The sequence below is a fragment of the Botryllus schlosseri genome, chromosome 16, assembly GCF_051294905.1.
Source record: "Botryllus schlosseri isolate E-star chromosome 16, Bs_hap1, whole genome shotgun sequence".
NCBI lineage: Eukaryota > Metazoa > Chordata > Ascidiacea > Stolidobranchia > Styelidae > Botryllus > Botryllus schlosseri.
In genome coordinates this window covers 694,478-722,383 of record NC_137251.1, presented here as the reverse complement: position 1 = coordinate 722,383, position 27,906 = coordinate 694,478, and the positions used below count along the sequence as shown (strand labels likewise).

The 27,906-nt window shown below is 40.8% G+C and overlaps 1 protein-coding gene and 1 long non-coding RNA gene across 2 annotated transcripts; both read left to right on the top strand.

The window, feature by feature from the left end:
• The first annotated feature begins 288 nt into the window (after nucleotides 1–288).
• Nucleotides 289–4,274, top strand: LOC145459132 (uncharacterized). Its single transcript, XR_013921282.1, has 4 exons — nucleotides 289–313; nucleotides 1,592–1,717; nucleotides 3,018–3,203; nucleotides 4,097–4,274. It is a non-coding gene; the product is annotated as an uncharacterized LOC145459132 (long non-coding RNA).
• Nucleotides 4,275–26,116: 21,842 nt separating this feature from the next.
• LOC145458436 (dolichyl-phosphate beta-glucosyltransferase-like) lies at nucleotides 26,117–27,903 on the top strand. The gene has a single exon (XM_080336803.1). It carries the CDS (start codon nucleotides 26,202–26,204, stop codon nucleotides 27,078–27,080), a length of 879 nt encoding a protein of 292 aa, XP_080192929.1. The 5' UTR covers nucleotides 26,117–26,201; the 3' UTR covers nucleotides 27,081–27,903.
• Nucleotides 27,904–27,906: the final 3 nt, after the last annotated feature.

Below are 27,906 nucleotides of genomic sequence, written 5' to 3'. Positions count from 1 at the left end.
AAGAATGGAAATTTTCAACTTGATGTTGATTAATGGAGCAAAATTTGATATTTCAGTGCAATTATACCTCGAATCCAGTGACAAGATTATTAATCGTTGAAACCAAACGCAGCTTGATTATGTTGGCCAGAGAATTTGGCTAGCCAGACCATATTGATGGAATATGGTCACAGTAAGATAATATTTTGGGCTATTTTACATGAACTTTCCAACATTTGATTTGATATGTCCACTAAAACAGTGTTATTCTGCTTTCGAATAAGACCTTAATTGCTGGTTTCAATGGTAACTGTGTTTGTCAAAGGCTGCAAAGGTAATTTCTTTTCCTTGTTAGATGTTTATTTGTTTGTTTGTGGTGTTCATGGTGGTGGTTCGACTACACTGGTCATTTTACACCAGGCCGGTTCTTATTATTATTATTCCGTATCTGCCCGATTACCAGTGAACTCGGCACTTGGTGAATTCGGCCGCACAAACTCGGCACTTGGTGAATTCGGCCGTGGTAGATCTCGTAGCGGTACCGGTCACCATGATTGGTTACTGGAATGTTTGCCGGTGAACTTGGCACTTTGAGTGGTTGTCAATGTTGTACGGCGGTCAGGGCATGCGTAGATCACACAGTCACGGCGTGATTAGATCACAGATTGCGTAATTGCGGGAAATAACGCGACTCTCTTCACTTGGTGAACTCGGCCCTTGGAGGAATTGGCACTAGAACACCTTCGCATTAGAAATGCATTTAGTATGAATGAACAGTATCAAAATGGAAATTTAAACGTGTCGTGGCTCGTGGTAGATCTCGTAATCTTGGGATCCTTCAACCGTGTTATCGAGACACCCTAATCCCAGAGTGGAATCGTCTCTCCAAAGGCAAAAAATAATTTATTTTGACGTGATCATGCGAAACATTTGTTGATGAGGAACACTGGCTTGTCGTGATCGATAAACGAAGAAGCGTCGCTTGATGTTCCACAGTTTTGATCTCACATACAACGCCAAGATCCATCTTCTCAAAACTTACACGACACAGGCCCGTGACTCACGCCATCGATTCCAAGCAGACCGCGCGTGGTCGGTATATGAGCGCTGTGTTATTTCCCGTGGCTACGCAATCCGTGATCTAATCACGCCGTGACTGCGCGATCTACGGATGCCCTGACCTCCTTACAAGATTGACGAATCACTTGATAATACTATTATTAGTTTGATAATTCATATTAATAGCTGTAAATACACTTCATTTCAAAATTTCCCGAGGGCCGAATTCACCAAGTGCCGGGTGCATCGGCAACCATCTGCCCACTTACAGCACGGCCCACTCCTAGGCTTTTTAAGACATGGCTATGCGAATCAGATGGCGAGGAGGAGCCTAGATAAACGGCCAACATTTCGGTAGGAATTATGGAGTCGACGTGTCACGCTCGAACCCGCAATTCATTGGTGTTTAGCTATAATGGAACGTACCACTACGTTTCCTCGCCATACCTTGTAAAATGAGACCGTAGCATTTGGCATTTCGTGTGGTAATTGACTTTTGTGTGGAAAATTGTGTTCGTTTTAGAACTTATCCGAAACTTTTATTCCGCCATAGATTGTATATGATAAAACAATATCGGAATTGATCCTAGAAGAATTCCAAAGCAACTCACCACAAAGGAGGATTTAAAGAAGTTTGATGGAAAATTGAATGAAAGCAAAAGCCTTTGCAAGAGATGTGGTATGTTGAATCTGTTTTGGTATTTTTAAATAGGCCTACTTTGTTGTGCCGATAGCAGACAGTATATATAAACGTAAGATGTGGAAGCTATCAAGGTGTTTTTAGAAATTCAGTCAGTCAAAGTGGACGATCGTATTGCTTGGATTATATTTAGGCTTATTTGAGCATCTTTGAGATGCAACTCTAAACGTGGACGGTCATGAACAGTAGGGCTCTTAAAAAATGACTTTTTTTCTCAAATCGTACTGGCTACTTGATAAAATTGTTAGGTTACCTAATTTAAGCCTACAAACAAAATATGGTTCAAATCCAGCCAGTATCCGCTTTGCTACAAGAGAAGAAAGTTCCTATTTATTATATAAAAATGAATAATAAAAAATTTGAAGATTTTCTGTTAACCCCATGAAAGTGTTAGGCTGTCTATAGAAACGATGCTCACCAAATTTGGTTCAATTCCAACCAGTGGAAGCGGAGTTATTGCTGTCGAAAAATTTGGATTTTATTAAAATAGTACTTACGGTGAGCACAACTTTAATAAGTAAACAAAGAATCGGTCACCGTAAATACTATTTTATTCAAATCCAAATTTTTCGACGGCAATATCTCCGCTTCCACTGGTTGGAATTGAACCAAATTTGGTGAGCATCGTTTCTATAGACAGCCTAACACTTTCATGGGGTGAACAGAAAATTTTCAAATTTTTATTACCTATTTATTTTTATATAATAAATAGAAACTTTCTTCTCCTGTAGCAAAGCGGTTACTGGCTGGAATTGAACCAAATTTTGTGTTTAGGCTTAAATTAGGTAACCTAACAATATTATCAAGTAGCCAGAACGATTTGAGAAAAAAAGTCATATTTTAAGAGCCCTAATGTCCATGTGAGAGAAACGTTTTAGGGTAGGCCTACTCATATGTCTCGCAGCGTTCTCTACATAATTGTCAATTGCGATACAAACTGTTTGCTTGTATTGGTGAAGCCATCCAACTTCGAATTGTAAAATGTTGGGAGTCTTGATATCAAATTTTTGAAAGGTGCACTTTGAGAAGATTTCGGAATCTGTCAAATTATACAAAAATTTAGCAAATTCTTTGACATATTTCATCTATTTGGGACTCGATCAACGTAAAAGAATTGGTAATCATTTTATACAATGTATTGTATTTGTAGTTGAAGTATAGTAATAATTCTTATGGTTACCGCACTTGTAACGATTCACGGCCATAACTGGAATAATTAGAATGATGTAACTTTCAAATTGTCATGCATTTTGCAACCACATTGTTCTCAATTTTCAAGGTGCTGACCATTCGAGGAAGAATCACCCACCGGGAATTCACGATCCGTAAACGCGGCCGACTGTTTCTCTCCTCAAGCGGAAGCGACAGAGAAGAGGAACGAAGAGAAAAAAGGAGCAGAAATAGCAAGAGTGTGACAAGTCGCGTCCGTTCGCTTTAATGCGTATTTCCATCCGCGAAGTAGTAGGTGGGAAAACTAATGGGCGTTTGGTTAGGGCTTATATAAGGTTGACTCCAGCGCTGTATTTGCTTAATGTTGCTATGAAATAGGGGTGGTGTCATTTGGTATCAATATTGACTATTGAAAGACCATTTGTTAGTGGTCATGGATTTGTTCGGCCAGTATGCAGTAATTTCTGATGGTCACTTCCCGGGCTTCTGTTCTCTAACCCCTCATGATTGTTATTCTGCTTCTAGTAAGACTGTCGATTCTAATGTTTTATCGTATCATTTGTCGGAGGTTTCGCTCGCTTTATTTACAACGTTTTGCTCTCTGCTAGGTCAATTACTGGCTGAGTATCACTACAGCCTAAGAAACTGCACTAATTCTCATTTTAATGTCTTGCTGGTTATCTTGCTGTCAATTCTAATAATTTATTAATGTCTATACCAGTGCCGCCACTCAAATGTTTTGTTCTCTGTACACAATATTGTTAGGTCTTCAGCTTTCCAGGCAGAGTATCATTCCACTTTCTAGACTTGAGTATATATCTCTCCAACTAGCTGCCAAATAACTGATTCATTTGGATTGTTGAATTGATCATTTTGGACAGAATGTGAAGAAATTTTAGTCAAGAATTCTTTTTGTGTTAGTGGCTGTTTTCAAAGAGTGCTGAAGTAGTCATCGTTGATCTTGATAATCAAGTAGAAGTGACGATTGAAGTCAGTTCTCTAGTCATATAATATTAAAAAATATAATAATAAAACTTGAAAACTTGAGTGGAAATAGTTCAGAATCGAATCCATTTTAGTAAGTATGGGCGAAAAAAATGTAGGAGTCATTCGTGAGTCGCTACCTCTGCCATTTTCGCAGTACGAATGTCTTAGCTATTAATCATCATTTTCATTTTATTTCTGCAGGGTGTTGAGAAAAAAGGCCGCATGCTGGTTATTTAACTGGCTCATCAGAAGATGAAACCTGATGATAAGGACTGTTTTCACTTTCTTTCTAAAGACATTCGTTCGTTTGTTCGTTTTATTTTTTACAACGGCATTATTGCCAATTCGTTTGAAATTAAATTATCACAAATGTGATTAATATGTAGTAAATAATGTGGTGTGTGTACGCAGCCGTGATCAGGTTAAGCCCATAGTGGTAGAAAACAGGTTATTATATCAGGATCTTCTTCTTCTAACGTAGGATCTACATTCTACTCACCATGTTTAAAGGCTGTAGCATCTGCATAATATTTACATTATTGAAGGACATGGAAAAGACGTTGAATTGAGTCGACACAAAATCCCCCTTTCTACGACCTGCCGAGATCTAATATCTACTATATCGGCTCGGCTTTTCTACATCTTTGGTCTGTACTGTGTTTGCTGGGTATGAAACCAGGAAACTCATTAGCTAAAGGTGACAATTTTGAAATGACGTGGCAAGGTATAAAGAATGAGCAAGCGTTGAGAAAACAAAACTCTGCATGCCAAACTTATCTTAGTGACGGGCAAGTGTTAGTTTAGGCTCCTCATCGGGTATCATCGACCGTTTATCAAATACACGGAAATGATTAACCGATTTCCGAATTGTATTTGTTGCGGAGATAAGAAATAAGCATATGGGCTCACTTTCTAAATCACAGAGCTGAATTTGCGCTACAAGGCATAAATATAACACAAAATTTGGTTTTGACTTTGAATACTTAATTACACTAATTTGAGGTCGCTGATTTCAAATCTGCGATTATTTTTTCATGCAACACGTCAGGATTGTGAGATATGTGACAAATAAATCTTGAAAATATGGTTGAAATTTTTGGTCAAAAATGTGAAAATATTTTAAATCTACTACACAATTCTCTTATAAATTACGCTATATCTTGAAGTTTATGAAAAGCTAGATGCCTTCGCAAATATAATTTATGCATGTAAGTATGCCTGTTCGGTAAACTCCAAGCGTAGTTAGGTGCAAAATATTAAAATATTTCCAACAAATGTTCTCTTCGATGATTTTCTGTATTGTTGGGCTCATAGGCGCCGACTTTTATTTTTGAATGAGAGGGGGGGGGGTGGCGGCATACGCGTAGCCAGGAGGGTGTCGAAACCCCCTCCTTTTGAAACGCCAAACCCCGTCCTTTTGAAATGATCATTCTGACGCTAATATTCAGTTGCAATTCAACAAGTCGTATTATTAGTGTTACGGGGGGCCTCGTCCAATTAGCGAGATTCGTCTGTCCACGCGACGCGTTCTCCCGCTGAGATGATTGCGTTATTAAGTCATTGATTGCCGCGCGATCGGCATTCGTCGCTGGACTGAGCAGTAACACGACGCCAGTGTTGCCAATTTAGCGATTTTCGCGCTAGATCTAGCGATTTTTCATCCGGTTTAGCGCCAAAAAATATGGATCTAGCGCCTAGCGATAATTCTAGTGATTTTTGCAAAAGTATTTAGCGATTATTTAGCGCTTTTTTACCCAAAATAACCAACAAAGATCAGTTCTGGTCGACGATTGCATTGGCTATACCGGTCACCAGAGTGCGGACTCCGATGATATATAAGTATAAATTTCTAACCTACGGATAGATAGTAGATACGCCACTCCTGGCGGTTACGCATGGGCAAACAGTGTCTCTTCTTGCTGAGTAATCTAAAAGTAGCATAATTGTCAGTGGTACATCGGGCGACCTGAGTGCTGATATTTAATATAATTGGCCATGATCGAAAGCTAGTGTCGCAGTGATTTCGAAAATACAAAATAAAATCTCGCCAGGACAATGGAACCATGCACCTCGAAACAGACTTCAAAGCCTGAAAATCGGCATTGCTTCATCAATGGCACCGCCGCAACGCAATGAACATAACAATGACCAGGGCCGTAACATCACTTCATTAGCCCCCCCCAAAAAAACGTAGGTATTGGGCCCCCCCATAGGGTGACAAACCTAACTTCTGGGGGGGATTCACGCCCAGACCCCCCTCAGGCTGTACGCTGTTTACCGCTACATGTCATCTACGTTGGGTGTCCGTTTAGTGTGTCAGCTGTTCTCCGCTAACCGCGCGAATAAATTTCTATAATTCATGACTGAATCGGTCAATATGATCGGGAATTGCATATATATTGCTATTAATTTTTACCCTCTCTCTGCTCACGTTATCTGATTTACCGGTAGAGCTGAGTGAGATGTGTTTGAAAAGGTAGGAACCCTCCATAATAGCTAAACATCTCCGGTGTATACCCGTTGACAGGAACGAAACAGCACTTCGTCACGCCCCCAAAAATCTTGAGTCATGGGCTTCCATTAGGTGATAAACCGTCCCCCATCACGTTGTTCACTTCTACCACGAAGTTAGAGTGGTACCGTTTCGTGAGCCAGCGCCATGCGCGAAAATTTTAGATAATTCATGATAAATCGGTCAATGAGATCGGGAATTGCATATATATTGCAACAAATTTCTTGTCCTCTCTACTCTTATTTACCGGTATAGCTTAGTGAGGTGTCTTCGAAACTGTAGAGCCCGTAAATAATAATTAAACATATTCGGGCGGGCGTACCCGATGGTATGACTTCGTTACATGATGTTATTTCGTCACCTCCTGTCTGCTATATCAAAAAATATAGAATCGCCCAAACGTACTAAACTAAAAGTACACACGATTTCAAATTGGTATTTCTTCATTGCCATATAATTTTTCTCTGCGGGATGGTATTTGTCTTGTAAGGTTCAGGTTACCAAGACATTCGGCGCCAGTCATTCAGGAGCCTATGGACAATTAAACCTATGTGTAATGTGTAGTTTTTGGTCAGTATGTAGCGACATCTAGCTATTTTTTACACCAGTTTTAGCGATTTTCTTCCATCCGGAGTTGGCAACACTGCACGGCGCGAAAATGCTGGAACACGAAAGGCAGACAAACGCCCGCGGCCAATTAGTAATTATCCTTACCGCCAGCACGACACGATGTGTTTTACTTAGCATTGAGTAGCTCGCATTGCGACAATTGGTTGCTGATAAAAACATCGATTTTGGCTGCATTGCTGCATTTCCCGATTTACGTCCGTAAACCATAATTGGATTAATATTATGGGAATTGGAATAAATTCCAACTAGCAGGCACACACAATGGAACACTGTTCAATATTTATCACAAAAATGGTTCACAAACTGTTTTAAACGCGGCTTGCGGACCACATCGACACAAATAATGCACTTTAATTTGTAGAAGGTGAACAAATATTTGGACGTAAAGCTACACTAAATATAACTTTTACGATCCACAATATTTGTTTTTAACGTATACTAATCGCGCAAAGTGTTGAAACCGTATCCAATACAACTTCTCCGTATTGGTCTTCGCCTAAACTTGGGGCCTTAGGGGGTAGGACGCCATGCCATGATATTCTCTAAATCGGGGTCTTCTAGTAAATAAAGGGTTAGAGCAGTGGTTCCCAACCTTTTTCGACCCATCGCCCCCTTTTCAAGCTCAACACCGATCATCGTCCCCCAAATTTTGTGTACCGAAAATTGGGCATTCAAACTGTAATCACCGGCGGGTTGACTATCAAAAAAAGGTGAAATTTTCGGCTCGATGTCTAATTTGACACTTTTGTAACTAAATTTCCGTGGGTTGACTATAAAAAAGGTCAGCCGATTTGACGCGTCATCGCCCCCTTCGCTATTTTCGCCCCCTTTGTCCATTTTCGCCCCCTGTCGCCCCTTCGTCATTTTCGCCCCCTAGACCGCCAACGTTAGGAACCACTGGGTTAGAGTGTCGCATTTTCAAATCAATACTATAATTTGCATCCCATGATGCGAAAGAATGCTTATGCTGTCGAAAATTGATATCTCTTGGGACACCTCAATACGAATCAAACTCGCTGCACCTTCCGCATAGCTCGATTTGCAGCTTTTGACAGTCCATGCGAACGAATTAAGACTGTTTTCAAAACTGCTTACTTACTTGAGTTGATTCAAAGTCAATTCTACTTCTACTTCAAGTAGTTTTAGGCGGTTTATGGAAGAAGTACTTCTACTACTCGTACTTGAGTAGATTTTTCCGTAGCTACTTCTACTTGAGTAGCTTTCTTAACTACTTTGACCACCTCTGTTTGCAACATAATTTCAAGTTCTACATAGCATATAAGCCTATAATTCCACAATGCATCTCATCGCACCTAATGTGGTGCTTCGTACCAGGAGGGGTCCACAGACCTCTGGTTATAGCGTAGGCCTACCACTACCTTACTCGCCACCGGCGATAATAATATGAACGAAGAGACCAAAGATCACCCAGGATGTATAACTAGCTGTATATAACGGGGGTAACTGAATGCCAATAGATTCCATGTTGACTTCATTAGATAGCTATATACGCTACGTAACGCAAGTAACGAAATTTTGATATATTATAGGCTACTATTTCCTATGATAGTTTAATAGTTTGTTACATAAGTGGTCGTACTAATTAGTCACGCCGTTCCGAGTCACAAGTCCTTCTGTGATTTTAACGTCTAAACTCGAGTCATTTGTATTTTATAATCCTATTTCGAGTAATTCTACGAAATGTTGGGCCCAAGTCTCAATCGCAATTATCAGTCACGAATCATCAACGGTTCGTGTTTTATCATCATGGACTAGAAATGTGACCTAATAGCTGATCTTCCACCGCATAATAGCTTTGGAGAGATATGTGATAGTGAAGTCTGATCAGTAGGGCGTTTTTTTTTGACATGTCAAAATTTGTCAATTTTTTTTAAAAATTGTGGCGTTAGGTAAAAATTTGTCAAAATTTTACATTAAGTCAAAATTTTTTGACGTCTGCATTTCGTTTGTATCGTAGTTTTTGCACTGTCGGTGAAAGTATCATTTGACATTTTACAGCTTGTAGCCTATTTTATAGGCCTACCATTGTAAACGGCTAATTGTCTGCTCATTGTGAATCATAAACGGTCAAATAAAACAAATAGGTAGACAAGGTGTTATGGTCAACGTACCGCAATATCCTAACTGAAGAAAGACTTCTCGGGCATTGCATCATTCTTACATTAAGAAGCGCATGATGAAAAATTGTGATGTAGACAACATTGTCAGAATGAAGCAACATGGTGTGTCACCAGCACCAGCAGTGTACGCACTACTTGAGTGTTGTCAGCCAACCACTGCTGCTGTTGAACGTCTTTGGCAAGCTTCTTAGTAAGGACATGCACTTTTTACCCAAGAATGTAGGGAAGTACCTCTCGTTGTACTACAAATATTTTCAATTATTTTTACCATAATACATATTGTAACCACTGGAATTCTTCATAGGGCCAGACTTCGTTAAAATACTGTACATTTCAGCCCTCGGGTCGCAATTAAGTTATAACACCACCAATTATGCTGCTTTTAGATTGCTCAGAAACAAGTGTAACTGCTTGCCGGAGCGTAACGACGGGACTTGCGTATTTATCCTAGGGTTGCCATACGTCCGGAATTTCACCGTTGAAACTGCTGCGTCCGGGAGGAAATTCTAAAATTTGCCCAAATGTTCGGAATTTTGAACCCTTGAAATAGGATCAATTTTTTTTCGTAAATTTGCGTAAACGATATATTATTTTGGGCGGATTTATGCCACTAGAAAATTTTCTTCGCGCTGCGCTCGATTTCGCATCACATTCATTGATTTTAATATATGTTCCATCACCCTTGCAAAACATACGATCAAAAATATAATAAATAATATTAACCATTTATTATAATAAGTGTAATTGTAATCGCCATTATAGGAGAACAGTATTCTCCTAGTCTAGAGTCGGTTAAGGTCATTTAGATGCTTTAATAAAGACAGTGGCTCTAGACCTGGGGGTCGTTTGCTTCTATTCTGGGGTTCGCGAATATGTTGGAGTATTTGGTTGTATACATTGCTTCATTGATCATTTGCTACCATCGTTTAATTTTTCTTCTATTTTATTTTTTTAACTACTGTAACTTTTTTACAGCCAGACTGTTTAGAGTCAAGTGTACCTGTTCGATGCTGGTGTGATCAGACTAGATGACCCTCACGGTCTTATCGATCATTCCTATCTAATACCGAATACTGTGCATGCATATTTTCTGCACCACCACCACTGCCGTGTGTTCTGTATTTTGGTTTGATGAAGAATAAAGACTCTCTCTCTCTCTGTTGGAACGTACTCAGCTTCTGAAATAGGCCGTGAGTAAGTCAGGGCAAAGGTGCTGACCGTTTTCCAGTAATGAGCTTATCAAATTTTGAGCTGGGCCACATAATATTTTCAAATTAGAAATAAAGTCGCGACCATAAAAGGTTGAAAACAGCCGAATATGCAACATACTGGTGCGGAATGACATTCAGGCTCATAAATAGTCTTATCCGTGTGGCATGACGTGACTTCACGATGTATAATTACGTTCTCTGCATTTTCGAAGTCATCATCCGCACCAACTCTACCGCTATGATCATGTTGGCGGAGAGAGGATCAAAATTTTTTTGAAGTAATATATGAAAGAACCAATATTATAGACATTTCATTCACAAATTTAACGACTAGATCAGCGGTTCCCAACCTGTGGGTCGCGACCCCAACTGGGGTCGCCTGACAATTTGCCTGGGGTCACCTGAGGCCTTCTGAAAAGTTTAGAATTTCATTAGTTTGGAAATTTAGAAAGTTAACTCTTAAAGGTCAACTGCATCTTCATGACAACTTTGCGGAATCATGTTCAGAATTTTTTTTCATGACGAAATTACCGACTTTCCGTGTTTCAACTCAATCGGAAATTGCCGTTATTTTGACTGAAAGTTCCAATATTGGCATGTTTACAGAAAAGGCAGAATGTGCATTGTGACGTCAAGTGAATGACACATATTATCAACACCGGTCACAGCGGCTGTTTGTGTTCTCGCAGTTTTTATTCTAGTCTGGCCGAGGTTTCCATTGTAACGGATTTGCCAAGTGATATTGAGACTGAGTCTGAGTACTCCGATGTCGAATGTGAGTATCGTTTTTGCACGTACTTACAAAATTACCGTTAAAATGCCGGATTGGTTCAGGTGTTGATGCGCTCGATCCCACGTCAGTGAAAGCCCTTGCAGCTTCATAATAATGATTGGTCATGAACAGCTGACCGAATTTCCGAGGCTGCTATTCTTAGTTCTTTAGAATGATGTTTTAGATTCAATATGACAGGCCCAGTCTATGAGATAACAATTGCGTATCTGTCCGAAGTCGTTGACCTTTCCAGTTAGGCTTACGTTATCTCTCGAGTTATAGTCATTTAGTCATTTCCAGGTCTAGTGCGAACATGAACCGTGTTGACTGTTGAATCTTGGTTCCGTACGCCGTTTACGCAGTTACCACACTTCAAGTCACAGCTCACCAGCGGACCTCTCGTGGCACATACGTTAAAATCACTGTTGTGATGCAGTGATGCAGCAAAAACTGATTTTTCTTCATTGTCAGTTACCAAATTTTGGATCAAGAGTTTGCAGTCATATCCCGTTCTGTCTGAGATCGCATTGCGCCTGATTCTTCCTTTTCCAACAACATACCTTTGTGAAACAGGCTTTTCAAGCTTGTTGGTTATCAAATCTAAATACAGGAGCAGACTGGATGCAGAAGATGATCTGCGTTGTGCTCTTGCAAAGACTGCTCCAAGGATTTCAGATCTGGCTAAAAAGAAGCAAGCACAGCCTCCTCACTGAACAAATTGTTGTGTTGATAAGTTGATTTGTTGTGTTGTTTATTTATTTAGAAGTAAAATTTAATATACAGCCTAGTAGCCTACTAGTTAGCTCCAAAAGTGCAGTGAAGGAGGCAGTGTTGGGATCAAGTCACTACCTTCGAGTCACGAGTCATTTCGAGTCATTGCACATTTTGACTCGAGTCAAGTCAAGTCAATCGATTTTCAAAGGTGACTCGAGTCAAGTCAAGTCACTCGATTTTTGGAGGTGACTCGAGTCAAGTCGAGTCAAGTCAAGTCAAGTCACGAGTCAAGTCACAATTCAAGTCAAGTTGCCTTTTCGAAGTATGAGGCATGATTAAGTCATTGCATTTTGGTAGCTGTCTGAAAAACAGGTTGAGTGGTCATTGATTTTGAACCGATGAACGAATATAAAGTTAAATATATACTCATTAAGGCACTTTATCGCTCACATATAAGTAGGACTGCTAAACCTCTGCTTATAGTTACCAGCCCAGATAGAGAATAGATACGAATGGATAAGATGTAATACATTACGCATTTATAATATAAATGGATATGATACAATTCGAACCTGGGCCAATGATCGATGACTATAAACTATATTTGAATTCAGTTTCAATAAAACAATAGGTTTGGTTAAGGTACAAACAGGGAACAGAATTTTCTTTACTATACTAGTTTACGACAACGTAAGCTGTAAGCTTCGATCACTTCGTTTGCGGTCAATTTATTTGTGAGAGAACAAGTAAGGCTCAGTAAAACGCACGATCACTGAATGATTGGTCGCTCTCACGGGTTGCACCTGCGTTTGGCGAACAGTTCGAACATATGCAAGATGCAGTGATTTCGATCGACACCGACTACTTGATGACTTGAAATTGACTCGTGAATTTTGCTCCGAGTCACGAGTCAATCCACATTTCTGATACGCCGAGTCAAGTCAAGTCAAGTCATTTTAGCAAAGTGACTCGAGTCAAGTCAAGTCATACGAAAAAGGTGACTCGAGTCAAGTCATGACTCGAGTCAAGTCATGACTCGAGTCAAGTCATGACTCGAGTCATCCCAACACTGGAAGGAGGATCAACTCAACTAATTTTATCCTTGGGGTCACCGCAACTTGTCAAATGTTATAAAAGGGTCACGGCACCAAAAAGGTTGGGAACCGCTGGACTAGATGCTTATAGAAATAAGATGTATATAGGAAATAGGGTTACCAAATGTCCTCCTTTTCGGCAAGTCGTCCTCGTTCACAGCTTTTACAGCTAAAATAATGGACAGATTCGAGTGAAAATGGGCAATGGGCATAAATGACGTTAAACAGCAAAAGCGGACGTTTAAGCGGGAAATTCGTGGCTCGATCGAAAGTGACGACTATTTTTTAGTCAACACCGCAAATTTGACTAAAAAGTGTGTAAAACGGGAGTCGAATGAAAGTGATGTCCTTCTCTTTTAGTCAACTCACCAAGTTTTACAGCAAAAATAGCGAAATCAGATGTTTTCAGTCTTGATCAACAAACTTTTCTGAATATAGCTTTCAATACAATGTAGGCCTATATTGTATTGAAAGCTAGTAGTTAGGTAAATGTGCGGAACTCGCGCATGCACCCTATTTACTTAAACAAACAAAGATTATCAATATAATAAACAATGAAAGAATTAGCTCATTCTCAGTTTTGCAGCAATACTCGAGGGGAATTCCCTTCTGACTGCGCGGCAATAAAAAAAGGGGGATTAATGCTAGAGAGAAAACGAACAAAGAATCTCGATTGACCTTTGTACTCTGGTCGGACACGAAACTTGGGATTTATTATAATGCATTGTAATTTTACTGTATTTTCCACGATCCACAGCTGACTTCGGTCGTACACGACGGAGCTTGATAATAGTTGCCTGCCTGACCCGTTGTTCCGTGGTCCAATTTCGTGTCTTGGGGAGCAATAGCCCGTCAAACTGGTTGACTTGTCGTTCCGCGGTTGATTCAATTTCGTGTACGGTGGCTCATAGGAATAATTGCCGGTCGTGACGTCGATATAGTTTTCTTCTGATCCATGAGATCCTGGTGCGTGTTTTAGGTGTCCATACGTTCGGTTGTGTAAGGTGACGCTTGTGGTCTGTCTCATACTGTTGTACTTGAAACCGCTTGCTTTGTTGTCCACCCATACAGTAACGAGAAATGATCTGTTATTAATATAAATATGTGTGTCATTTCGAGTCATACCGAGAATCAGAATGAATGTCGTAGTAGAAATTAGTATTAGGCGACCCGACATAGATTAACTTAAATAAAGTAACATTTAGAATATAATAAGTAATTAAAGAAATAGCTCATTCTCAATTTGACTCGCATCAACGTGTTAATTCCCGATATTACGTACCTACTAATTGGTACAAGCAACAACTACTGTTCCACACCTTTACCGCTTTCTAGCGTCTTAGGACAGACAGCCCCAACCAAACAATGTATTTATGATGGGTTCTTTTACTGCTTCACGTCTGGTCAAGCGTAATCAGGCCGGTGTCTGTAAATGATATACAATTTACCGCGGCATATTATTTTTGTATGCTGTACATGATGTACAACTTGAATCGATCAGTTGGCGAACTAATGCTTTACCCGTATGTACGATCGATCGCGAGCTCACCACGCACTTGTCGTTCGAGAGCGACTAATTTCGCTATAGACAATCGGTTGTGTTCGCGTGTACCGTAACATATCCTCAACAGTTGTTATACCAACACCTCCAAGCATATTTACAGTATCATACTAAGGATATATTGCTTCGGCAGCCACGCATTGTCGTTCGAATTCGACTAATTTCGCTGCAGACAATCAGTTGTGCTCACGTGTGCCGTAACATATCCTCAACACATGTTATGCCAACAACGCCGAGCATATTTGCAGCATCATACTACGGGTATATTGAATCGGCGAAGTGTTACCGTCAGAGAATTGCTGCGTCACACCTTCGAGCCTCGCATTTCCCGTTCGAACTCGGTAACTGCGAGTACGATGTCAGATTCAATTGTACACTGTACAGTGACGAATCGGGGTAGCTCGCTTCATCGGGGATCAGTGGACTGACCTTATTTGGTTGAAACGCGCTCGGTGGTGCAATAATGGGAATGAATTGTGACAGATCATACGTGATGCGATCTATAGCCTGCTTTCGGTGAGTTGTAAAGATGAGTGGGAGATTTCGAAATCGGAATCCACTGCGACTATAGGGTTGCAAAATCAAAGTCCAAAAAATCCGACTGGCACGTAAAGTCCTGGTATTTCCATGTATTAGGCTGGTAAAATGTAACATAAATCCAACTCTCAAAGACACTTGGCCGCATCCAGTCCGGGTTTAACCAAAAGTGATGAAATCTGCGCCGGGTCCGGAAACGAATCGTGACCGCCCCCGTCCAGACAAAAACAGTTCTGCTGTAAGGGGAGTGTCGTTGTACATTCATTTGCGTATAGCGAGACTTTGTATCGAATCATTGGCGGACTTCTGTTTGTCTGTACAGGTGTTATTAGTGTAATTATATTTGCCACCACAAGGAGCACATTGGCAAAATCACACAACGATAACAACTTTACCCGCCAACAACTCTCATGACTTGTCGTTGGTACGCTTCCAATTTCGATGTGGTGCGATATACGCGAATCAGCTGTGACCAATCGAGCGTGACACAATCGATGTCAGTCATCAATCCGCCTGTTTGGAAAAACTCGCGTTTTCGGGTTGAGAGCAACACAATGCGATCCAGTTGATGTCACCATCGACCCTCCTATTTTAATAGGTTTACCATACGGCCTCATTCAAAGGAGCATATGTCCTCCTTTTCCCAGATATGTCACCCCTTCGCCCAAATATACTCTCTTTCTGTCAATTTGTCCTCCTTGTTAGCTTAACATATCCAAAAAACACCACGAGTAACGCAAAATGTGGGCCTAGATTACAAAAGTCGGGTATGTAGCCAAATCGAAAAAATGACGCTATGATGGCATTGTGCAGGCTATTACGTGGATACGGGGGCCTGTGTAAACATGTGAATAGTAAAAGCGCCCCAAACTACCGTTACAGGAAAAAGATCGAGCGCACTCGACCATGTCGGGGTATACCCACCTTAGTACAGCGAAATGATCCAATGTCGTAGCTAGAATAGCCTGGGTGGTGGTACATCATTCTCACAAGATGCACTTTGGAATGCGTGTGAAATCGACATCGCCCGTTACTCGACTGAAGCAAGTCGCCACTGCAATCCCTCTCTGTGTATACACAACGTACTAGGTACTGCAGATTCAGACGAAACTACGCATTCTAGCGAGGTTATCGAGATAGCTGGAGTGATTTACAACACATGCTAAATTTACTTCAAATGGAAGGACAAAATATATAGCTTTTGAAGTACTCAAGTAGAAGTAGTTTTAAAGAAATGTCGGTATCGTGAAATCGCTTTCTATCCTAATTATAAAGAGTAGGCCCCCATAAGATTGTCGAGCCAAAATGCAGTTTCGAAGCGACCCGATAATTTGTAAGTCTTATTTATGGGTTGCACGGTGTGTTAATTGATTAGAGAGAAGCAGACACGGCAGTGCCTGTATAACGAGGCTGTTCTGAAATCCACATTGTCTTCGTTATTATCGGGGAGATATGGCTTTGCAGTGACATTGAGGTAGTTAAAATATATTGGTTAAACACGATTTATTCCTCATATATGGGGAGCAACGGGTGAATAATGTATCGATTCAGCAATTCGGCCCGCCAAGTACTTCATTTTCTTATATCCGGCCCGCCGACCGAAGAAGTTGCCCGCCCCCTTGTATAACACATATGTAAATGGTACAATAGCGACAGCTAACGGTTGTTAATCATCCATAAATATACAGCTAACCGGTAATACAGCCCTCAAGGACAAACTAGGAATGTGTGAGTCGCCTCGATTGACCCATGAGGCAAGTTTAGACACGAAAGTATTTTGAGGTGTGATATAATCCCAGTAATTGTACTGTATTTTTCCACGCACACGTACCACAATCGAAAACGGGGTTCGTCCGTCTGATTCCCAGCGTTTGCCTCGAAGTAAAGTATCGGGTATAAGTGACCATGGATCTACGCCAAGTCTGTCCACCCCTTTTGAGTAGATATTTGGAAAGACCGGCTCGTGATCACCTCCATACAAGGCCTAATAGTTCTGCGTACAGCAAAACTTTGTAGCGACCTATGCGCGGGCTGTGCATGTGTTGTTAGTGCAATCGTGTTTATCCCCACAGGAACGTAATCATTTGAGGATGAATAAAATCTTACCCACAACGATACCAACTTTAAAGCCCTCAACGACTCCAACGGTATGTATTTATGTAGATTTGATATTTTTATGAAAAAGCTAATCGACCACAAGATACTGTTACGTACCATCTCTTTCGGTAGGGTTTGTTAGTATTGTAAAATGATGATCGGGAGCTACGGTCTTTTACACTAGGTCTAAAAGGGTAGGGGTATTCGTTAGTGATACACCCGTCTGACGGTGGGGTATTCGACAAAATCACTCTGTTTTTACTACGGAAACCATGATCACACTTACGGGCTCTCATCACTTCTCGTACGAATGCTTGTAATTTCGGTGTGATGTACTCAACACAGCTGTGATCACTCGAGTGTGACGCGATCGAAGTCGGTCCTATCAGCTGTCCGAGGAAACTCGTATACTCAGTAAGAGAGAGAGAGAGAGAGAGAGAGAGTCTTTATTTTCATCCAACCAAAATACATAACACACGGTAGTGATGGTGGTACAGAAAATATGCTTGCACAGTATTCGGTATTAGATAGGAATGATCGATAAGACCGTGAAGGTCATCTAGTCTGATCACACCAGCATCAAACGGGAACACTTGACTTTAAACAGTCTGGCTGTAAAGGTTGACGGCAATGCGATATATTTGATGTCCCCATCGATTCTCATACTAGTGGGGTTGGCGTACGTCCTCCTTCTCCAGGAAGATATCCTCTCATAAATGTACTCCTTTTTGTGAATTTATCTTCCGTTTTAGCTTAAAATATCCAAAAAGACCGTAAATAACGCGAAATAGGGATCTACGAGAGGCGGGTAGGGTCAATCCTGCTGTTTTCGCATATTTCTGTTATTCAAATGTAGAATTTTGATGTAGGTCTGATTTATACCTTTGTAAAAGTGAGGTAAACTCATTGCAAAACTACTTTCTGCTTTTAAAGTCAAACGTGCAAAGAGTAAGTAATTTCACCTGAAACGGTTGAGGAGTAAGTTACAACGACTTGGGTATATAGCACAAGTACCGAGTACTCGAATCAGTAGCGTCTTTTAACACCATTACTCAATCCAAGTCCACAACATACCTAAAAACGGGGTATTGTTTTGTGTATTTCAGTGAAGCAAATTCAATTTAAATCTCAAACCACTTTATCCTGTGCCCGACCCCATTAAAAATCGATCAAAACCTGATCACCACCTGCGTAATCAATCCGCTGTGTGTAAAATGGTATACCATGTTGGTGTCGATCGTATATTAATTTTGCGTGCGATTTGCGTCGATCTGCTGTCGAACAGATATACTTTTGCCTACCCTTGAAGTATACAGTATTACCGCGTTGTCTATATTACGGCTCTGTGGTTAGACAATACAGTTTAGAGACGCCCCGGACTGATCAATATAGTCGGGTACTCCCAATCTGCTCAGTCGTGGTTCTTGACCCTCCAAGACCTTTGTTAGCGTCAGTCTATCTCACTGTTTGTAGTGCCAATTTCAAACGTCGTAATAGTGATCACTCGCTCATGTGTAGAATATAGAAATTGACGCCTGGACTATTTGCACGAGCTCATGGTTTATGGTAAACTTACTAAAGCGGAAAGTCACTGCCAAGTTGAACATTGACTGATCGTTCTCTTGTTAGCGCCGATATTCGTTCGTATGTTCTGTCATGCCTTAGAATTTTTGTTATCATCGAGTGTGGTCATAAATATAGACAGGGGGACAAATTTGATGCGTTCAACGCAATACGCGTTTGCCACATCTCAGTCCGGACCGTAACCGATCGTTTACCGCACCTTCTATACGATAAGCGTCGCTTTTTTACTCATAGGTAAGCCGATGATCTGTGAAAACACAGGCGCTAACGTGTCATTTCGTTATTCCCTCAACGTCACATGACCGCCTATATGTAGGCTTCTGGGGTGCCCATCAACACAAGTGTTAAACGTGATCCATAAGGACCCCACTGCGTGCTACGCCTAAATAAATGTGTTTACCCGAGTTTACACCTGGTGTGGAGCAGTGAAGTGGGTGCAGAAAGTAAATTAGACAACACAAACCAGTTGACTACATCGATTAATATACGGGGGTTGATAAATTTTGTCAAGTGACTTTTGAATGGATTTAATTTGTTTGTTGTTTGATGGATAAGATTGTGTTCAATCATAAACTACTAATATACTTCTTGTGGTGCTAAACCTGATTATACAGATGACCCTACCCGCCTCTCGTAGATCCCTATTTCGCGTTATTTACGGTCTTTTTGGATATTTTAAGCTAAAACGGAAGATAAATTCACAAAAAGGAGTACATTTATGAGAGGATATCTTCCTGGAGAAGGAGGACGTACGCCAACCCCACTAGTATGAGAATCGATGGGGACATCAAATATATCGCATTGCCGTCAACCTTTACAGCCAGACTGTTTAGAGTCAAGTGTTCCCGTTTGATGCTGGTGTGATCAGACTAGATGACCTTCACGGTCTTATCGATCATTCCTATCTAATACCGAATACTGTGCAAGCATATTTTCTGTACCACCATCACTACCGTGTGTTATGTATTTTGGTTGGATGAAAATAAAGACTCTCTCTCTCTCTCTCTCTCTCTTACTGAGTATACGAGTTTCCTCGGACAGCTGATAGGACCGACTTCGATCGCGTCACACTCGAGTGATCACAGCTGTGTTGAGTACATCACACCGAAATTACAAGCATTCGTACGAGAAGTGATGAGAGCCCGTAAGTGTGATCATGGTTTCCGTAGTAAAAACAGAGTGATTTTGTCGAATACCCCACCGTCAGACGGGTGTATCACTAACGAATACCCCTACCCTTTTAGACCTAGTGTAAAAGACCGTAGCTCCCGATCATCATTTTACAATACTAACAAACCCTACCGAAAGAGATGGTACGTAACAGTATCTTGTGGTCGATTAGCTTTTTCATAAAAATATCAAATCTACATAAATACATACCGTTGGAGTCGTTGAGGGCTTTAAAGTTGGTATCGTTGTGGGTAAGATTTTATTCATCCTCAAATGATTACGTTCCTGTGGGGATAAACACGATTGCACTAACAACACATGCACAGCCCGCGCATAGGTCGCTACAAAGTTTTGCTGTACGCAGAACTATTAGGCCTTGTATGGAGGTGATCACGAGCCGGTCTTTCCAAATATCTACTCAAAAGGGGTGGACAGACTTGGCGTAGATCCATGGTCACTTATACCCGATACTTTACTTCGAGGCAAACGCTGGGAATCAGACGGACGAACCCCGTTTTCGATTGTGGTACGTGTGCGTGGAAAAATACAGTACAATTACTGGGATTATATCACACCTCAAAATACTTTCGTGTCTAAACTTGCCTCATGGGTCAATCGAGGCGACTCACACATTCCTAGTTTGTCCTTGAGGGCTGTATTACCGGTTAGCTGTATATTTATGGATGATTAACAACCGTTAGCTGTCGCTATTGTACCATTTACATATGTGTTATACAAGGGGGCGGGCAACTTCTTCGGTCGGCGGGCCGGATATAAGAAAATGAAGTACTTGGCGGGCCGAATTGCTGAATCGATACATTATTCACCCGTTGCTCCCCATATATGAGGAATAAATCGTGTTTAACCAATATATTTTAACTACCTCAATGTCACTGTAAAGCCATATCTCCCCGATAATAACGAAGACAATGTGGATTTCAGAACAGCCTCGTTATACAGGCACTGCCGTGTCTGCTTCTCTCTAATCAATTAACACACCGTGCAACCCATAAATAAGACTTACAAATTATCGGGTCGCTTCGAAACTGCATTTTGGCTCGACAATCTTATGGGGGCCTACTCTTTATAATTAGGATAGAAAGCGATTTCACGATACCGACATTTCTTTAAAACTACTTCTACTTGAGTACTTCAAAAGCTATATATTTTGTCCTTCCATTTGAAGTAAATTTAGCATGTGTTGTAAATCACTCCAGCTATCTCGATAACCTCGCTAGAATGCGTAGTTTCGTCTGGATCTGCAGTACCTAGTACGTTGTGTATACACAGAGAGGGATTGCAGTGGCGACTTGCTTAGGTCGAGTAACGGGCGATACCGATTTCACACGCATTCCAAAGTGCATCTTGTGAGAATGATGTACCACCACCCAGGCTATTCTAGCTACGACATTGGATCATTTCGCTGTACTAAGGTGGGTATACCCCGACATGGTCGAGTGCGCTCGATCTTTTTCCTGTAACGGTAGTTTGGGGCGCTTTTACTATTCACATGTTTACACAGGCCCCCGTATCCACGTAATAGCCTGCACAATGCCATCATAGCGTCATTTTTTCGATTTGGCTACATACCCGACTTTTGTAATCTAGGCCCACATTTTGCGTTACTCGTGGTGTTTTTTGGATATGTTAAGCTAACAAGGAGGACAAATTGACAGAAAGAGAGTATATTTGGGCGAAGGGGTGACATATCTGGGAAAAGGAGGACATATGCTCCTTTGAATGAGGCCGTATGGTAAACCTATTAAAATAGGAGGGTCGATGGTGACATCAACTGGATCGCATTGTGTTGCTGTCAACCCGAAAACGCGAGTTTTTCCAAACAGGCGGATTGATGACTGACATCGATTGTGTCACGCTCGATTGGTCACAGCTGATTCGCGTATATCGCACCACATCGAAATTGGAAGCGTACCAACGACAAGTCATGAGAGTTGTTGGTGGGTAAAGTTGTTATCGTTGTGTGATTTTGCCAATGTGCTCCTTGTGGTGGCAAATATAATTACACTAATAACACCTGTACAGACAAACAGAAGTCCGCCAATGATTCGATACAAAGTCTCGCTGTACGCAAATGAATGTACAACGACACTCCCCTTACAGCAGAACTGTTTTTGTCTGGACGGGGGCGGTCACGATTCGTTTCCGGACCCGGCGCAGATTTCATCACTTTTGGTTAAACCCGGACTGGATGCGGCCAAGTGTCTTTGAGAGTTGGATTTATGTTACATTTTACCAGCCTAATACATGGAAATACCAGGACTTTACGTGCCAGTCGGATTTTTTGGACTTTGATTTTGCAACCCTATAGTCGCAGTGGATTCCGATTTCGAAATCTCCCACTCATCTTTACAACTCACCGAAAGCAGGCTATAGATCGCATCACGTATGATCTGTCACAATCCATTCCCATTATTGCACCACCGAGCGCGTTTCAACCAAATAAGGTCAGTCCACTGATCCCCGATGAAGCGAGCTACCCCGATTCGTCACTGTACAGTGTACAATTGAATCTGACATCGTACTCGCAGTTACCGAGTTCGAACGGGAAATGCGAGGCTCGAAGGTGTGACGCAGCAATTCTCTGACGGTAACACTTCGCCGATTCAATATACCCGTAGTATGATGCTGCAAATATGCTCGGCGTTGTTGGCATAACATGTGTTGAGGATATGTTACGGCACACGTGAGCACAACTGATTGTCTGCAGCGAAATTAGTCGAATTCGAACGACAATGCGTGGCTGCCGAAGCAATATATCCTTAGTATGATACTGTAAATATGCTTGGAGGTGTTGGTATAACAACTGTTGAGGATATGTTACGGTACACGCGAACACAACCGATTGTCTATAGCGAAATTAGTCGCTCTCGAACGACAAGTGCGTGGTGAGCTCGCGATCGATCGTACATACGGGTAAAGCATTAGTTCGCCAACTGATCGATTCAAGTTATACATCATGTACAGCATACAAAAATAATATGCCGCGGTAAATTGTATATCATTTACAGACACCGGCCTGATTACGCTTGACCAGACGTGAAGCAGTAAAAGAACCCATCATAAATACATTGTTTGGTTGGGGCTGTCTGTCCTAAGACGCTAGAAAGCGGTAAAGGTGTGGAACAGTAGTTGTTGCTTGTACCAATTAGTAGGTACGTAATATCGGGAATTAACACGTTGATGCGAGTCAAATTGAGAATGAGCTATTTCTTTAATTACTTATTATATTCTAAATGTTACTTTATTTAAGTTAATCTATGTCGGGTCGCCTAATACTAATTTCTACTACGACATTCATTCTGATTCTCGGTATGACTCGAAATGACACACATATTTATATTAATAACAGATCATTTCTCGTTACTGTATGGGTGGACAACAAAGCAAGCGGGTTCAAGTACAACAGTATGAGACAGACCACAAGCGTCACCTTACACAACCGAACGTATGGACACCTAAAACACGCACCAGGATCTCATGGATCAGAAGAAAACTATATCGACGTCACGACCGGCAATTATTCCTATGAGCCACCGTACACGAAATTGAATCAACCGCGGAACGACAAGTCAACCAGTTTGACGGGCTATTGCTCCCCAAGACACGAAATTGGACCACGGAACAACGGGTCAGGCAGGCAACTATTATCAAGCTCCGTCGTGTACGACCGAAGTCAGCTGTGGATCGTGGAAAATACAGTAAAATTACAATGCATTATAATAAATCCCAAGTTTCGTGTCCGACCAAAGTACAAAGGTCAATCGAGATTCTTTGTTCGTTTTCTCTCTAGCATTAATCCCCCTTTTTTTATTGCCGCGCAGTCAGAAGGGAATTCCCCTCGAGTATTGCTGCAAAACTGAGAATGGGCTAATTCTTTCATTGTTTATTATATTGATAATCTTTGTTTGTTTAAGTAAATAGGGTGCATGCGCGAGTTCCGCACATTTACCTAACTACTAAAGCTATATTCAAGTTCTGTACCAAGAACCAGCTATTTAAACTTTTCTGATTAGGTCAACGTGTCCAATTTCCCGACTCCAAAATATGGTAACCCTAATAGTAAACCCCAGAAGTGGCATCGATTACCCTATGGTGGGCTCAAGATCAGTGTTAATTTGGAAGGGAGGGGGTTGAAAAAATGTCGTTTCGGTCCTGGTTACAACACACAACCACGTAAATGCACTGACCTAGTAACATTATTGCGGCTCGTGATCGGGATCGTAACCACCTTTGGTCGATAGGCAAATATTTGTCAGTATGACGTCATAGTGACAGACAATGTGTCAAGCTCATTTTGAAATCTGCTAGTGGGCGCTAAAGAGTGTCCGGAATTTATTCCACTAAAATATGGTAACCCTGATCTATCTAGTAATCTATAATCTATCACATTGTCATATTTCATTTCTAATGCCAGTAATGATTTTAATTTTCTGACTCTCTGTTTCGTACCCTCTCTCTCTCTCCCTCTCTCATACTTCACTATCATTGATGAGCATCGGAGCGGAGTCGGAGTGGATTCGGAGCGGAGTTTTGCCGATTTTGTGACAGTCGGAGCGGAGCCGGAGTTTCCTACAGATAATTTTTCGGAGAATTTAGGAGTATTGTAACTTTTGTCTCCGACATCTTTGGATAGCTCTGACCAGAATATACTATTGATTATGATTACAAACCAGTGTTGGGATGACTCGAGTCATGACTTGACTCGAGTCAGACTCGAGTCACCTTTTTTGTATGACTTGACTTGACTCGAGTCACTTTGCTAAAATGACTTGACTTGACTTGACTCGGCCGATCAGAAATGTGGATTGACTCGTGACTCGGAGCAAAATCCACGAGTCAATTTCAAGTCATCAAGTAATCGTTGTCGATCAAAATAACTGTATCTTGCATATGTTCGGATTGTTCGCGAAACGCTGGCATAACCCGTCTGAGCGACCAATCATTTAATGATCGTGCGTTTGACTGAGCCGCCATTGTTCTCTCACAAATTAATTGAACGCAAACGAAGTGATCGAAGCTTACAGATCACGTTGTCGTAAACTAGTATTGTAAAGTAATTTCTCTTCTCTGTTTTTATCTTAACCAAACCTCTTGTTTTCTTGAAACTGAATTCGAATATAGTTTATATAGTCCTCGACCATTGGCGCAGGCTCGAATTATATCGTATCGATTTGTAAGTGTGTAATGTATTGCATCTTATCAATTCGTATATATTCTCTATCTTGGCTGGTAACTGTAAACTTAGGTTTAGCTGATCTACGTATATGTGAGCGATAGAGCGCTTTCTTACGTGTATATTTAACTCTATATTCGTTCATCGGTTCAACATCAATGACCACTCAATCTGTATTTTAGACAGCTAGCAAAATGCAATGACGTTATCATGCCTCATACTTCGAAAAGGCAACTTGACTTGAATTGTGACTTGACTCGTGACTTGACTTGACTTGACTCGACTTGACTCGAGTCACCTCTAAAAATCGAGTGACTTGACTTGACTCGAGTCACCTTTGAAAATCGATTGACTTGACTTGACTCGAGTCAAAATGTGTAATGACTCGAAATGACTCGTGACTCGAAGGTAGTGACTTGATCCCAACACTGTTACAAACCAAAACACAGACAGTTGACACCTTGTAAAGTTGTAATATGACGGATAACATGCCAAAATGATTGCCAAGTGCATAAAAATCAGCCATCTGCACTGCAATTGGGGACTGGAGAGTAAACAATACTATGAGGCCAACCATATTATCATATGTACCATGTGTACCATGTACCATGCTTGCCACTGTTTCGGATACTTGACGAGATTCATCGGAGTATCTCGGAGTCTGGGATTGAGCTCTTCGGAGTCGGAGGGAGTTTTCCTCAGACACTAAAGTTTCCGGAGGGACTCGGAGTCTCGAAAAGCACTATCCGCTCATCACTGTTCACTGTCTCGTATCTCCAATTCGTTTCGGCACCTTCCTATCTTTTCATTCTATCGCAATCTTGTGGTGTATTAATTTGATGAAAATTTTATTGAAATGGTGATGATGGTAATGACCACCCATCTGATTATAAATAACCAACCTTCGTAGGTTAGTTATTTATAATCTGATTCATCGCGCATAAGATTAATCATGCGTATCAAATTGCCACGGATAGCTATTTCTTCATAAATAAACCACAACAGTCTGATCCGGATTGGAGCTTGTGTTCACTGTTGTTTACCCTCTCGTAGCTAAATTTTTGACTGTGTAAAAGCATTAAGGGCACGATGGCTCGCCCAAGTATCGAACGTTTTGAATCAGAGAAATCATATTACGACCCTCAAAGTGAAGCCTTTACATCGGCGTTTCCATTTATGAGTGTGAACGGAAATGTGGATCTCAGCATCATCGTACCATCGTACAACGAAGAAAATCGCTTACCAGGTATGCTTGACGAAACGATTGGATTCCTTGAGAAAAGATGCATCAGTCAGAAATCATATACGTACGAAATTATCGTGGTTGATGATGGTAGCAAAGATAAAACATCTGAAGTGGCTCAGAAGTATACAAAGGAATATGGAAGTGAAAAAATCAGAGTGTTAACTCTGAAAAAGAACAAAGGCAAAGGTGGGGCTGTCAAGTTAGGGATGTTCAGCTCGAGAGGCAAATATTTGTTGATGGCTGACGCCGATGCTGCCACTAGATTCTCGGATATATGCAAGCTTGAGGCTGAAATGGAAAAGTTGGAAAAAGCGGAGAATGAAATGGCGATTGTAGTTGGTTCTCGGGCACATTTGGAAAAAGATTCGATCGCGAATCGGTCTCTTTTTCGCACTATTTTGATGAAAGGTTTTCATTTTTTGGTGTGGCTTTTGTGTGTTCGTACTGTTAACGATACTCAATGTGGATTTAAACTGCTAAATCGTAAAGCGATGTTTGCGACATTTTTGAATCTGCATGTCGAAAGATGGGCTTTTGATGTCGAGCTTCTATATATTGCCGAGCATTTGAAAGTTCCTATATCAGAAGTGGCTGTTTACTGGACTGAAATTGATGGCTCAAAAATGGTGCCCGTTTTTAGCTGGATTCAAATGGGATGGGACCTCGTTTTGATATATCTAAAACACATCACGAATATATGGCAAATTGAGAACTACGATTAATTCTGTTCGTTGAAAGATGTAATGCGTTACATGATTTCGGTTGTTTCTTCAATTTTGCAATCATTTTTCGCTTTTTCTAATCAAATTCGTAGGTAATATTACGACATCCAATATTTCTTATTTACAAAATTTGTAATAAAGTTATACTATGCCCCGTTTAGCAGTTCAAATTTGATATCAATCGGGCATGAAATGGGGATTATGTTTTTCATTAATAATAACACTATACCAAGCTCTGTTTGTTGACTAATTCGGAAGCTATTTTATGCCCTTGTTTCAGTTCTGAGTTTCCTACCAACACTATTTATTACATTAGTCCATATCCCGTTATTTGAAGATATTGAAATGTGTTAGTGTTACAGCTAAACGTTATTGCGGTTGTGGCATAGCATACATCAATTTAAAAGTAGTTCCAATTGTTTTCTGATGTATATTGCAGTGTTCTGTGACAAACAAGGGCCCATTCAGATACTGTACTTCTATAGAGATGTTATAAAAATAGCCTCCCTGTGGTTTTTCACTAAAATTGTCAATGTACTTCAAAAGTTAAATTTTTGTCAACTATAATATTATTTTTAGATGAACCCATCTTGAAAACTTTGTGGTTAATTTTCTATGGAGCATCTTTTTTACATGTAGACTGCTGCGTGCTGCCGTTGCATTTTGAAAATTTATAAACTCATCTGATCCATTCGCAATGTCCAAGAAATTAATACTGACTTTATGCAGCATGCAATTTGTATGTATTGTGATAGACTGATAGCTGATAGATCTTAGATGGGATTGAATATTGCAATGATCATATTTCCCCTTTTTCAACAGATAT

Excerpts from the sequence above, each read along its gene's own strand:
- LOC145458436 (XM_080336803.1), top strand. The coding sequence starts at position 26,202 with ATGGCTCGCCCAAGTATCGAACGTTTTGAATCAGAGAAATCATATTAC.